This window comes from Pelophylax lessonae (assembly GCF_965119305.1).
Source record: "Pelophylax lessonae genome assembly, chromosome: 5".
NCBI lineage: Eukaryota > Metazoa > Chordata > Amphibia > Anura > Ranidae > Pelophylax > Pelophylax lessonae.
This window is the reverse complement of record NC_138772.1, coordinates 200,892,690-200,908,307: the sequence shown is the minus strand read 5'-3', so window position 1 is coordinate 200,908,307 and position 15,618 is coordinate 200,892,690. Positions and strand designations below refer to the sequence as shown.

The window sequence follows — 15,618 nt, the reverse complement described above, 5'->3', positions numbered from 1 at the left end:
TGTATATCGTAACATTTTGTATGTTTTTTTTTTTTTTTTTATTTTTTTTTATTCTAAGAAATTAGGGACTGTTTCAAAAATGTTGCCCTCTGCAGCAAATTGCTATTAGAGGGCTTTTGACAGGCAATGTTATGTCGACTCCACCATATGTTTAACACTTGAAAGCTTGCTCCAATGCACCGCAACCACATTTTAATTGAATGGGTCGCATTCAGTGATGGGATATTTTTTCCTGTGCCGCAATGCTGCAAAGCCTCGTGGTTGCCACGTGTGTGCATCCCCATCTACTGCCTTTGTAGTCTATAGTGGGACAGTTAGGGGATGGTAAAAACATTGCTCAACTGGACTTGCGGTTGCAGGGTGTAAAGAAAACACACAAACAAGGCTTCATTTAGCAAAACTTTGATTTTGCCAGATTTTTTTTGACTTGTTACAGTTTTATAATTGCTTTTTAGTGTTCTGAACACTAATACTTAGATTTATCAGAGAAATCAGTGGGAATTTATATATTTGCCTAGAAATTTTGTACTGACTATTGAATATTTATATTTTTGTTTATACCCTGAGCTGGCGAATTGGGTATTAACTGTTTACCAAATGTATTGATTACAGCAACAGAAGAACCTTGAAGGATATGTGGGATTTGCCAATCTGCCAAATCAAGTATACAGGAAATCTGTGAAGAGAGGATTTGAATTCACGCTTATGGTAGTAGGTGAGATCACATGCTCAATATATTATAAGTAATAAGTTTTACTTATTGGTGGTATTTTATGTAGGCAGATGAGTCACAAAATCAGCTCCTTAATCATTATTGCATCATTGAATGTATTTTTCAAATGCAAGCAGTGCAAGTAGCCCAATTTGCATTCTGTTTTATAGCCGAGCTGGAGTGTGAGAGGAAGAAGCAGGAGGAGCCAGTCAGATCATAAGCGCTTTTCACTATGGTGCTTTTGCTTTCTCTGTCCAAGCACTGGGGCAGTTCTAGGACTGTCTGGGCTCAGGCTCAGAAAATGGTTTGAACGATGCTGACCATCAGACTTGTGGCATGTGTTAGTGGAAAATAAGTTCACTGGGTGAAAGCTGTAGTTTCAAAGTGAATATTGCAAAAAAGCAGCTTTTAAAATTTCATCTTTTAAATGGGCTATTCATTTGTATCTTATTTTTGGCTGAAGTTATGCCCGATCTGCAATTTTGTTTTTACTAATTCCATGAAATGATTGATTTTTTTTTTTTTTTTTTAACTAATTTTGCCAATTTTCCTCGCCATTAAATGCCAACGTCTTTGCTGAATTCTGTTTTTTTAGATGTGTATTTGATGTATTAAATCAATCAACTCCTCAAATATAACTTTTCTAGACATTTCTTGATGGGTAAACATCTGCTTTTAACAAATGCTTATTGCATTAAATGTAGTTTACGTATACCCATAGGCAAAAAAAGTCCTTCTACTAATTAACGTTTTATATATATATCGCTACTTTTGCAGAGGCAGCTGGTATTAACTGGTTCTTCCTTTAAAAAATGTAGAGGCCGCCAGTCACCCATGAAACAGTCCACTCACTCTGGCTTCAAAAGAGCAGTATAGGGGTTTTTTTTTTTTTAAGATTTTGTTGCTTTAGGAAACATTTTAATAAGAGTGGGGTTAGGGCACGGGATACTCCAAAACGATTAGCAAACATCCGTTAGAGGACAGTCGTCTTAGGTAAATGTATATACCCTCTAAACTGGGGACCAGTGGCGGCTGGTGTGTTGGGGGCGCAGGGGTGCCGCCCCCCATCCATGCATCCGGCCCCCTAATCTGCATGCAGGGACACCTGACGCATGTAGCTTAATGGGGATTTTTTATTTTTTACATCACCTGATTAGAGCCAGAGGCTCTAATAGGGCGATGGAAAGGGTGGGCTCGGGGCGCAGAGCACTGCGTCCCGAGCCCACCCATCGTGTGACAATAGTGAATGAAAAGAACCGGGTGGGAAATTCAAAAAAAGTACATAAAACATGACATGATGCATTGTAATCTGTTAGGATTACATTACTGCATCAAACCATTTCACCTCAGTTTTGTCCCTAGTGCTTTTCCCAGTGCCCTGCCTGCACTTTTACTGTTTTATTCCTTTTTATTTTTTTTATTTAATTTATGAATTTTTAACTTTACCGTTTTTTTCCTAAGAATTACAGGCCTATAATAGAAAACAGATTTCCATGCAAAACAATGTGCCGCTTGGACATTCAAAAATACTGACATAATCAGAAGGCCTGGGAGGTTAAGTTTATGCAAAGAGTCAATATTTGTAGTGTTACCGCTTTTTCAAGACCTCTGCGATTCACCCTGGCGTGCTGTCAATCAACGTCTGGGCCACATCCTGACTGATGGCAGCCCATTCTTGAAAAATCAATGCTTGAATTCTGTCAGAATTTGTTGGGAGGTTTTTGTTCACCCGCCTCTTGAGAATTGACCACAAGCTCTCAATGGAATTAAGGTCTGGGAGTTTCCTGGCCATGAATATTTTGATGTTTTGTTCCCAAAGCCACTTTTGCCTTATGGCAAGGTGCTCCATCATGCTGCGAAAGGCATTGTTCATCACCAAACTGTTCTTGGGTGGTTGGTAGAAGTTGCTTTTGAGGAGGTTTTTTGTACCATTTATTCATGGCTGTGTTCTTAGGCAAAATTGTAAGTGCGCTCACTCCCTTGGCAGAGAAGCACCCCACACATGAATGGTCTCAGGATGCTTTACTGTTGGCATGACATAGGACTGATGGTAGCGCTCACCTTTTCTTCTCCGGACAAGGTTTTTACCAGATGCCCCAAACAATTGGAAAGAGGATTCATCAGCGAAACTGACTTTACACCAGTCCTGAGCAGTCCAATCCCTGTACTTTTTGCAGACTTTTTGCATCAGTCTGTCCCTGATGTTTTTCCTGGAGAGAAGTGACTTCTTTGCTGCCCTTCTTGACACCAGGTCTCATCCAAAAGTCTTTGCCTCGCTGTGCGTGCAGATGGACTCACACCTGCCTGCTGCACTTCTTGAGCAAGCTCTGCACTGGTGGTGCCCTGATTCCACAGCTAAATCAACTGTAGGAAATGGTCCTGGTGCTTGCTGGACTTTCTTGGGAGCCCTTAAGCCACCTTCAAAACAGTTGAACTTCTGACCTTGAGTTCTTCATGATCTGATAAATGGTTGATTTTAGGTGCAATATTAGTAGCAGCAATATCCTAGCCTGTAAATCCCTTTTTGTGCAATGCAATGATGGTTGAACGTGTTTCCTTGCAGGTAACCATGGGTTACAGAGGAAGAACAATGATTTCAATCAACACCCTCATTTTGAGGAGCAGAAAGGTATCTTCTAGCATGAGAAGCCTTTTGTAGAGTGCCTCATTTTCTTTCCACCACTGAAGAGGATCACTTCTTCTGTCAATTACTAGTTCCTTCAAATAGAGATGAAGTTCATCATCCAGGGTCATTATTGCAGATTCAGAAGAATTCTCTGCATGAGTCCCCAATAAAACACTGAACATGGCATCTATTCGACCACAATGAAATTTCTTTTCTCTCTGTTGTCTTTTTGGACATTTCTCTTTTTGCAGCATCCTGCTTTTCCAGATGGCTGGCTGGCACCCTGTGGTGGGTGGGTGGCTGGCTGGCACCCTGTGGTGGGTGGCTGGCTGGCACCCTGTGGTGGGTGGCTGGCTGGCTGGCACCCTGTGGTGGGTGGCTGGCTGGCTGGCACCCTGTGGTGGGTGGCTGGCTGGCTGGCACCCTGTGGTGGGTGGCTGGCTGGCTGGCTGGCACCCTGTGGTGGCTGGCTGGCTGACACCCTGTGGTGGGTGGCTGGCTGTGGTGGGAAGTCAACTTCCAGGAAGATCTACCATCGTACGTGGAAATTGTACATTTCATGGTGTGAATCGCTGAAGGTGCACCCTTGCATGTTGTCGATTGCTAGGGTTTTGGCCTTTTTGCAGAAAGGGGTTAAACAGCAGTTGGCTTTGGGTACTATCAAAGGCCAAGTTTTGGCTTTGGCTATATATTTTCAACGCCCATTATCCATGCATGTCCTAATCCGGACTTTTATCCAGGGAGTGCGCCAAATGGCTCCTCTGAGGCGATCCCCGTTATTTCTATGGGATCTAAATCTGGGGTTATCTGTTCTTCGAAAGCCTCCTTTTGAAAAAAAATTCAGGAGATTTCGCTGCTTTCTTTGTCTCGGAAGGTTGCCTTCTTGGTGGCGATCACTTCCGCCCACAGGGTATCTGAATTGGCGGTATTGTCTTGCCGCTAACCTTATCTGGCGATACTTCGACCTAATCGGTCGTTCATTGAATTAAGACGTTGTGTTGCCTTCACTTTGCCCTAAACCTCAGCATCCTAAGGAGTATACCTTGCATTCTTTGGATGTGGTTTGGGCGATCAGGGTTGATTTAGAGACTATTGAGTCCTTTAGAACAGTGTTCCTCAACTCCGGTCCTCGGGGCCCACTAACAGGCCAGGTTTGCAAGATAACTAAATTACATCACAGGTGATCTCATTTTCTGCTCAGTGATTGCAGTATTCTAATCTGCATCTCCCCAAGGTAATACTTAAAATCTGGCCTGTTAGTGGGCCCCGAGGACCGGAGTTGAGGACCCCTGCTTTAGAAAATTAGATGCTCTTTTTGCCCTTACTGATGGACCTCGTAAGGGATTGGCTGCGTCTGCTGCAACCATTTCCAGATGGATTAGGCAGAAGGTGGTACAGGCCTATTCACTGAGGGTCAGGTTCCTCCTTTCCCAGTGAAGGCTCATTCTACAAGAGCGCTGAGTGCCTCTTGGGCTTATCACCATCAGGAGTTGGTGCTACAAGTTTGCAAGGCGGCAACTTGGTCGTCTGTGCATACGTTCACAAAGTCCTACAAGGTAGATGTTGGCATCCATGGATGCTTCTTTTGGCTGCAAGGATTTGCAGGCTGTAGTTTAAAAAAGAGCTTTGTTTAGTTTCTCTTCGAGGGTTCATTTTTTTTCCATGTGAGTGCCAGTTGTTCCTGGTTGAGCTCCATGTTGCCTGGTTGGCTAAGTTTAGCCATTGGGGACTTGCGTTTTGTTTCTGGGTTGTTTCCCACCCCTCATGATTATACTGCTTTGGGACATCCCTATGAGTTATGAAGATAAGGAGCTGCGTCTGTCGATGAACGATAGAGAAGCTGAATTTTTGTAAGAACTTACCGTGAAATCCTTTTCTCTGAAATTCGACAGACGCAGCAACCGTCCCTCTACTTCTGAGGTATGGGGATTTTTGTCTTCTAAACACTGCTTGCAACTAAACTGATAGCTGAGTCTGAGGGGTTATGGCTGCAGGGACAGCCCCAATAGGCGTGGTTGTTTGTTTTTTTTCCTGCTTAGTGCCTATTCCTAGGAGGAGCATAACCCTATGAGTCATGAAGACAAGGAGCTGTGTCTGTCGAATTTCAGAAAAAAGGATTTTACGGTAAGTTCTTACAAAAATCCAGTTTTTGCATGGCCACTCCATAGTAAACTCTGGTATTGGGGCATTGCATCCTAAACAGACATTTGCTTCAGGGTGCTCTTGTCTGCAGAACAGGCACAATAGAACAAAGAAGGGCAGTGATATATTGAAGAGATCTCTTCTATATAGAGATCTCTTCTATATAGAAACATAAATGTATAGTACTTTAAAATTGAAAAATCCCTGTAAAAATCTCTTTGGTAAGGCTAAGCTATCTTTTGATAATGGCTGAGTCATTGCTAATTAAAGCGGATTTCCGGCCTCAGACTTTTTTTCAATAAAAACACCCCCCGGGACAGTCAGGGCTAGTGCACTAAAGAATGGATTGCCTCTGAACTGTCCCAGGTCGCACTTACCTTTTAGAAGAAATACTTACTTTGAAAACTTCTTGTCCAGCGTTGCCATCACAAATGTGGGCAGCTGAAGCCAGGGCATCCTCTTCGGTGTCCTCTTCGTCCCAGAATACCTTACACCGGCCCCGCTCGTCAGTTCTGGTGCAGGCGCGTCAGATGAAAACAGAACATCTGTCATTTTTCATCCGATCCTCCAGAAGGATCAAAAATAGGGTTATCATCCACCTAGATTTCACAGACAGGATTGCGACTGATAGCAGCAGGTGTCAGCGGACATGTCACTGCTGACACTGCTGATATCTGCTGCCCCATAGAGGTGATTGGAGCTTTGTATCCGGTCCGCCTGAAAAACTGACGGAGGGACCTGATCGGAAAGCCTGTGTGAAAGGAGCCTAACTCTTATCCTCTAGGTGCAGATGTGGGAGGAATAATGCATATTCTTGTTCCAGGTATGCTGCAGGGTAAATAATCAGGGCTAGTTTTATTGTGCCTGATTAGCTTTAAACAGCTACAGATATAGATACAAATTATATAGAAGATGTAAAGTGTGGTGGTTTATCTGGCGCTACCACACTACACAGGAAAAAACCTTAAACCATATATGTGCTTAATAAATGCAATAAAAGTGAATCATAGGTCAGTTGACCTAAAAAATGCTCAGTGCTGCAAAATAAATGGCTAGATATGGTCTTGCATGGGGCCAGAGACCCATATCAATCGTGCTATAAAGTGCCAACGTGCTGGAGAATCAATGTGAATGTAAACCATAGCAGGTGCTTCAATAAAAGTGCAAAAAAACAAGTGAAGCTTTTTATATATAATGAGTAACTGGTTGTGCCAGTGACACTATGGGAACGTGTGCTCACGAATTGCGGCGTGCTGGTGAATGTTAGTGCTAATACCCGTGGCCCCCATTAGGTAGAAGCGCTTACCGCACACACTGCTTGCAGACTGAATTGCACCTAAGGTCTTGATCCCTCTTTATATGGTGATATGCACACTGTCTGTGAGCTGTGCTTCAAATCAGTCTGTTTCCAATCTGATCACTGGCAGTTGATGCGTAGCACTGTGGCTCCGAAGACTCTGATCACTTTCTTGGACATGGTGACGGTGAAGGATGACACCTTCTGGTCTTAGATGTTGAGCTGCGGAAGGCTCTGTTGTTTTTGTCAGGTATAGCAGAAAAAAACCGGTTCAAGGTGCAGCATCTCCCGGGGTGTTGTCTCTTCCTCAGCTGGAGAGAAGCAAGTTGTTTGCATAAAAATAGGATTTTACGTTTTAGTGATTTGCATGTTTTAAAGCCGATCTCCAGCTAAAAATAGCCTATTATAAGCCACAATAACAAAATGAGATTATGCTACAGTGTTCGCTTTAAAAGTCCGTTCACCTTTATCAAAAAACTACCTATGTAGATAAGGGGCATCTGTAAATAAAAACTGTGCAGCTTTGATTAAATTTGAATAATGCTATAGGTGTACGTATTTTACGTACCTCCTGATGCCTGGCTGGTAAAACTCCCAGAGATGGCATAATTATATCCTGCATTTTTGCTAGGATGTTACTAAATACTCCCAGCCGTTACTGCTCACATTCTTTATAACCGAAGCAAGCTCTTTCTCTGATTCAGACCCCCTTGCATGCGCTCTCTCCCCCCTGTCACAGTAGCTTTTAGCTCAAAGATGCTGCATCAGAAGAGATAGTGGACCACCCACGTGCGGGGGTTTGGGAGCTTGCTCCAGTGATGATGGTGATGAGCAGTAAGGACATTATCCAACTTTAGTCAAGGTTACCCATTTTCTTTTTATATACAGATGCCCCTTCACTGCATAACCAGTTTTTAAGAAAGATGACCTAACCCTTTAAAATTTTAGTTTTTCCAGTTGCTAGATGTTTTTTCAGTCTGATGGCTTGCATCAATCAACTCATTTCCTCTGAGCCCAGTTTGACCTGGCACCCCCCCCCCCCCCCCCCCAGGCTGTGACTGGACAGTAAAAGCAAATTTTTCAATGACTTTCTCTTCCTTTTCAGCATGCTTTTGCCGGCATGTGAACTGATTGGCTCCTTATACTGCTACTTTTTTTCGCATTGGTGCGATGCGGGGAAACCCTGCGACTCGGTGCCGGTTCTCGCATCACACCAGAATCGCACAATGGTTCACACTGAGATCTGCGTATCGCTGGGGGTGTCAATGTAAAGGTAATGACACCCCCTGATTGGATCGCGGTGCGAACTGTGAAATGGTGCAGGAATCGGATGGCATAGGTGTGAACACCCATGCGACCCGATTCCAGTGCGAACCAAAAAAGGGTCCTGCACCATTTTTGTGCTAATGCGATGTGATTTCAGCCATACTTTTTGTATGGCTGAAATTGCATTGCACAGACATCGCAAGTGATCTACACAGCAATGCGGTGTGAATCACATGCAATGTCTGGCATCGCACTATTGTGAACCGGCACGAAGTCCTGCTATACAGGGACTACAAGAGGCGGATACCAGGTTAGATTCACACTTAAACCACTTTTATTTAAAAAATAATAAATCTATAATAACATTTAATGATGTATACATGAATACAGAGTTTCTTTAATTTGTGTCTTTTTATATCTGCTTAGAGTTTTGCTTTAGGAAGAGGATTTTTAAACACTCGAGTAGCTAAATTTGATTTTCTTTTCTTAAGCATTTCTTCCTTCAAGTGTTAATGTGCTTAAATGGTTTGGCCACTACCCCTCTATAGTTGCAAAGACTGGACTTCTCTGTGTGAGGCTTTTTGTAGTGATTCATACGAATAAGCTTGATTTTTAGTTCCTTCTTCTTTATGGGTTCAAAAATCTGTTTAAAGATGCATTGCATATTTCTGACCACATGGGATGGAACTACAACTCATGATGCTGTCTCTAAAAATAGTTGCTTGCGGAATGTCTCATAATTCTATGTATTTTTTTTTTTTTTTTTTTTTGGAGAAATCAACTGTTCAGTAACTTGCCTGTGAGCTTTCTTAACCACTTCCATACCACAGTACATCATATGACGTCCTAGGCTTTGATTGGGATAGCTGAATGATGCCTGCAGCTGCAGGCATCATTCAGATAAAATGTTTTCCAGCTGGCAATTCCCTGTACCATAAGAACAATCATAGCGGTGCTTCTACCGGCTCGCCCGTGCGATCGGTGAGCTGGAGAAGGAATCCGCAGTCAGCGGAAGTTCACCATAGAGGATACTGAGGACCAGATGGTCCCCGGCAGTCTGACTCTCGGAGGCTCGGGCGTGACATTCAAGCCTGGAGGAGATATCTGACCCCAGATGGACCTGTTCTGCACTATTCCTATTACAAGGGATGTTTACATTCCTTGTCATGGGGAAAGAAAGTGATCAAAAAGAAAATGAAGGGCAAGTGTAAAAAAATTTAAAGGTCCCCGTCCGTGAGTACTCGCACGCAGAAGTGAACGCATATGTACGTTGCGCCCACATATGTAATTGCCCTTCAATCCACACATGTGAGGTATCGCTGTGAACGTTAGTGCAAGAGCAACAATTCCAGTCCAAGACCTCCTCTGTAACTCTAAACAGGTAACCTGTAAAAGTTTTTAAAGAGTTGCCTATGGAGATTTTTAAGTACTGAAGTTTGGCGCCATTCCACGAGTGTGCACAATTTTAAAGCGTGACATGTTGGGTATCTATTTACTCGGCGTTACATCTTTCACAATATACAAAAAAATTGGGCTAACTTTACTGTTTTTTTTTTTTTTTTTAAATTCATGAAACCCGTTTGAAAAATTGCTGCGCAAATACTGTGTGACGTAAAAAGTTGCTACAACCCCCATTTTATTCCCTAGAGTCTCTGCTAAAAAATATATAATGTTTGGGGGTTCCAAGTAAGTTTCTAGCAAAAAAAAAAATGATTACATGTAGGAGCGGATTGCCAGAATTGGCCCGGTATAGAAGTGGTTAAGTTAATAAAATACTGTAATTAAACGACAGCTAATTTGCTTCAACTTTTGAATATTGTATCAAATTGGTATGGCTTTTTCTTTAAAAGAGAAGTTAAGGATTTTATATTTCCCCCCATAAGAATCATACTTGCCTAGGTGGATTTAGCATTAGTCCGATGCTGCATCTGTCCCCGCCAGCTCTTAAGACCGAGAACCGAGCAATCAAAAACTGGGCACTGGGCTTCGAAGAGCGGCTGCTGAAAGATTGAACCAGGTGCTGCTCCAAGGTTGTGGGCGGATCCCGACCATCTTGGTTGCGATTTTGTCCCAGCTCTGTGACATCAGCCAACAGCGGGCTTCAGCTGAAAATGGGTCATGGGTTCAGAACCAACTGCACTCCTGTGATCCACAGGAGTAGTATAGCAAAACGAGCTTTGGCTGTGCTTCTCCTTTTAATGCTTTTAAGAAAAACCGTTCCTCTGAAGACGAGGAAAGTTGGCCAGCTTCTTCAAAACCACAGAAGCTTGGATCAGTAAAGAGATACGAGTCATCAGGGGGTGCTAGGTAGGTTCATGATGCCCTGCACTCATAGCAACTCCTTAGTCATTCAATCCTCAGTCAGTCTCTCTGCTTGGCCCCTCCAGAGCTCACTGGAGTGCTGGCTGTGAAGAGGGCAGGAACGTCTGGCTCAGGCTCTCAGCGCCATGCTGAGAGGCTGAGTCAGCTGCTGGTAAGGCATCATCTGAGTGAATCCCAACAATGAAGGCCCGAATCCCGCCAAAGTCTGCATCGGCTGAGTGACGTCAACCGACAGCAGACTTTAGACAGCGGTCGGCTGAATATGAATCACAGGAGTGAAGAACAAAGTGCGCTTTAGCCATACAAATGCATTGTCGTCAGCCCTGCCTTCTGTCATATAGTGCTTCCTATACCCCCCCTATTCACATGCATACATAAAACAAAATAAAAAAACGTTCTCACTACAGGGAACAAGGTAATAAAAAAAAAATGTTGGAACACGATCTGGAGGGGAAGAGGGATGTTTTGAAGTGAATTTGTGTAAAATAAAAAAATACAATACATCTTCCTTTTATTGTTTTTTTAGTGAGTAATTTGGAGCACTACTAATACAAGTGCATGTTCTTTGTGTAAATATATTTGTAGGTGTATTTAGGAATTGAGATTTCAACATGTTCAGTAGTTATGCTGCATTACAATTGAAATGATCAGTCTAGCACAGCCTGGCATACGTGATGAACCCATGAAGGGTTAAAAAATAATTTGTTTCCTGAAAGTAATTCATTCCCCATCCCCCAGGCTTCTTTGGCTTGGTCTGGGAAGCTTCCTGTGTTTTTCATTCAAGCATCTAGAGCTGGGAGCCAAGGAACTGAACTGAACTTTAATACTTGAATTGTATCTTAACTTTTCCAGCAGAGAACTCCCAGATCATCCAGATTTTGGTTTTGCCCACTTTAATGATCTAAAATGGCAAGGTTGATCCAATATATCCTCTTAAGAGTAACTAAAGCTGTAATAAAAAAACTAAAATGTGAGATATTGCACTTTACCAGTTCTTAAATGTGGTGGCTGCATTGGTTTTTCATTTTTTTTTTTTTTTTTAGGCCCCTTTCACCCATGCGGACTGTTCTTTCATCAGTTCAGTCACGTCCAAATGAATGAAGTGGTTATCAGTTTTTCATCAGTTTATTTTACATTCACTACCAATTAAAAAAAGGATAATTTGTCTGTTTACATCTGTTTTTTGTCCAATCTGTTTTTATTTTTAACGGTAAAAAAAATAGCGCTTTGATCAGTTTAAAAAAAAACGGGTGATGCTGGATGCGGATGAAGTCTAAAGTAAATAGATGATCATCCATTTACATACGTTTTTTCCATAGAGATGCCTTGATGTCTGTTTTTCCGTTAATGGATGGATGAAAAACAGGCAAAGGGTATAAGGCCCCTTTCACACGAACGATCCGATCAGATCCGCCTCTGTTTTTTAGGCAGATCTGATCGGATCCTCCATGCATCCATATGGGGCAGCAGATGTCAGTGGTGACATGTCCGCTGCCATCCGCATCCGATCCTGTCCGTGAAATCCGGACGCATGGAAACTATTTTCCATCCGTCCAGTGGATCGGATGAGAGTGGACAGGCGGTCCGCTTTCATCAGATTCCCCCATAGAGAGCAGCTGGGCTCTGACACCTTCCTCTTCGCACACAGAGCTTAGAGGGAGCTGTCACCTGCCTGTTCAGCGGGGATCAGTGTATCGATCCCCTGCTGTGAGCAGCACGGAGTCCGCTTACAGAGGAGAACCGTGTAAAAGGACCCTTCGGCTTTTTTTTTTCACCTGGTGATCAGCCATACCACTCCCTGTCTTAGGGCCCTTCCACACTGATGTGTTTTTTTGCAAAGAAAAAAATGCAGGAAAAAACCTAAGAAAAATGTTTACCTTTAAATCCTATGGGACCTTTCAAACCACTGCCTTACCAGTGCAGTGCCTTTTGAAAAGTGCTGCATTTCCGCACCAAAAATCAAGTTTCCCATTGAAATGAATGGAAATCGCAGAAAGATTGCGGTTAAAAACGCACCATGATTTTGCCTTCGAGTCACATATCCATTTTTCACAGGTGCAAGCAACCCATAAATGTACCAGAAATGCACAGCAAATGCATCTGAAACACAAAAATCGAGATTTTGGCACAGAGCAGTGTGAAAGTACCCTTATGGTATCTGCATTCTGAATGAAGAAGTAAAGAAGATACCTTTTGGACAGTAGCATTGTCAGTCTGGGGAAGGGGTAGTGTAAAAGGGAGAGTATACATGGGCCAACCATGTGTTTGTCCAACAGAAACTGGTTGAACAGGCCTGCTACCAATGGCTGCAACGTTGATCTGTCTAATCTGGTTTGGGTGGGGGGAGGGGGGTCTCTGCTATTAGAATACAATAGTGCAGCAGGAGAGATCCCTTCACCCACATCACATGTGTGTATGCTGCGGTCTGTATATTGTTTTTTTTTTTTTAGTATAGCATTCCTGTCGCCAAATTAAGGTGTGCTAAATTCAGTTGCTTTGTATTCTCCTGTTAATCACGTTCACTGTTAAGTCTTGCTCATAATGGGTTTTCTAAATGTTCTGTTACCACAATGTGGATTGCTGTCAGATTAAGGGATTTTTTTGGTCTACAACTCTACATAAGTCAGTCATCCTGCAGTAAGGTGAAGTCTGTCTCTCCTATCTATCTATCTATCTATCTATCTATCTATCTATCTATCTATCTATCTATCTATCTATCTATCTATCTATCTATCTATCTATCTATCTCCCATTTCTGCGCTGTCCCTGCCTTTGCTTTATTTAGTAATTGCAGAAAATATATAATGATGTTTCTGCATTTTTCTTTTGTTTTTGCAAATTCTAAACCATTACATATAATACCAGTTGTGGACACATGGCCAAAAAACCTTATCAAATGTACATGTCCTGTGCCACTCCCCCCATGCAATTGCAGGCAATTCCCAGCATTCAGAATAGCAGCTCTAGACTATCATGTAAATACAGCAATTGTAGTAGCTAGTACCAATCTGAAGAGGAAAAGGAGAGGTCCTGGAGCTCATGGAGGATGGAGGTTAAAATGAGACATAAAAACGTAGTAGTAGGAAACGATTTCTTGAAAAACGGCATAAAGGGCTATTTAGTAGTGGATGTGTATAGATTATTTTTTGAGAATAAGGATATGTTGCCAGTTTAAATGCCCAGAGTATGGGTGTAACATGTTACTAAAGGTAAACATATTCTTTTTAAACTGTTAATTGTTAGATTACCATACATCTGTCATAACTGTTGTCATTCCTCTTAAACAACTGTGTGTATCTGGGCATGTATGTGTGTTGTGTCCCTTTCCCTGTCAAATATTCTAATTTCAGCCATGTTATGGCTGGTATGCCCCTGGTGCTGCCTGGATTTGCCACACCTATAGTTGAAATAATTTTGATCTTTAGCTGTGTGCCAAGCAAACTTTCTCCCCTTGAACATTTCTTTTTTTTTATTTTGTTCATGAAGAAACTGAAACCATTAGAGGGACTTCTGGAAGAACATGTGGTTCTTATTAAACTTAGAACATTCCAAAATACGAACTCCTTAAAATCATCCATTTTGCGTTACACGCTCCGTGTGTTATAGTCCACATTTATTTTTGTATGTTCGATTTAATAGAGTTCTTTTACATAACAATTGAATATTGTTACATTATCCTAAAATATATAAACCAGAGGGCCAGGTTACTGCTTCCAAAACATCCAGGACCCATTTAGATATTTATGGTGCTTTAAAGGCAGTCCTTTAAAATTAATGGGCTGCCAATGCACCATAACGTACACAAAATCGGACATTCGTTCCTTCTCTTAAATCAGAACTACACTATATCTAAGCTACACAAACCAACAGCGCAATTTATTTCATTTTTTTAATATTTAAAGCAAACTAATCCATGGTTTTTTTTTTTTTTTTTTTTTTTTATAAATTCCTTAGAAAAACATCCCCTAGCATTTCTGGCCTTGGCCATGTTGAGTAAGGGCAGATGATCCATGTACCATTTACTTCCTGGAATCCATCTGCCCTTACCTCATGCATGCAGTCAGGAGGGTGTGTTTATCTGAGAAAACCCCCTCCTGAAGACTCCTGGGATGTATGACATAATTTGCCTAGGCACAAAAATTAGGAAGTAACTAAAGAAATGTAAAAAAACAATGTTCTAACAAATACTTTCCTATCTATTAACTGTGCTAGCTAGGTTTTAAAATGGTCATTATTGAGTGTGAAGTTCCACTCTAAATTTCCTGTCACTGAGTGTGTTTTGTAGTTTGCTGCGGTCTCTGAAATAAGGCAGCAAAAGAGCTTTAAACTAGCCCTTGCTGACTTCTAGCTGTGGGAACTGGAGAGCAATTCGTTCTCAAATGAAGAGTGTCTGGAACAGTTTCATGCTTTCCTTTGCTGTTTTACGTGGGAATGTGATTTTAAAGGTGTTGTAAAGGCAGAAGGATTTTTTTTTTCATAATGCATTCTATGCATTAAGATAAAAAGCCCTCTGTGTGCAGCAGACCCCCTCAGCCCCCCTAACATTGCCTGAGGTCACTCTGTCCAATGATATCCACGAGTGTCTCAACTGGCCAAGATTCTTCTTCCTGATTAGCTGAAACACAGAAGCGGCGACATTGGCTCACACTGCTGTCAAAGTCAGCTAGCCAATTGGGAGGAAAGGGGTGGGGCAGGGGCGGGCTCTGTGTCTGAATGGGCTCGGGGAGCTGTGAACCAGCTCGGGTGCCCCCATAGCAAGCTGCTTGCTGTGGGGGCACCAAATGGGAGGGAGAGGCCAGGATCACAGAGGGACCTGAGAAGAGGAGGATCCAGGCTGCTCTGTGCAAATCCACTGCAACAGAGCAGGTAAGTATAACATGTTTGTTTTGTTTTTATAGGGAAAAAAAAGGAGACTTTACAATCACTTTATTATTTAAATAAATGTAGTGTTACAATGGGGATTTTCACTTTATTTCTTATACTGAGCAAAGGGCTGGATGAGTGAGAACTGAGACGAGAATGATAGGAGGAGGAGTTGATTGCAGAGGGGAGCTGGAGATGTTGTTGTAACCCTGCCATTATAAAGCATTAAATGACCCAGGAGTTCATGTATATCTGGTGAGCAAGGACTTTACTTGACCACTTGGCGACCACGCTATAGCCGAAAGACGGCTACAGCACGTCCCTCCAGTACCCCGCCTCCTGTGCGCCCTCTTTGACCACTGTGCCCTTTGGATACAGCTGATTACAGAT

The 15,618-nt window shown here is 42.4% G+C and overlaps 1 protein-coding gene across 2 annotated transcripts in view; it reads left to right on the top strand.

The window, feature by feature from the left end:
* Positions 1-617: 617 nt before the first annotated feature.
* SEPTIN7 (septin 7) overlaps positions 618-15,618 on the top strand; it is a 158,568-nt gene continuing 143,567 nt past the window's right edge. For both annotated transcript variants that reach the window (XM_082258647.1, XM_082258646.1), the window contains exon 1: positions 618-715. In XM_082258647.1, coding sequence (XP_082114773.1) covers positions 706-715 — 10 coding nt within the window. In that variant the 5' untranslated portion in view covers positions 618-705. The remainder of the gene's footprint in view (positions 716-15,618) is intronic.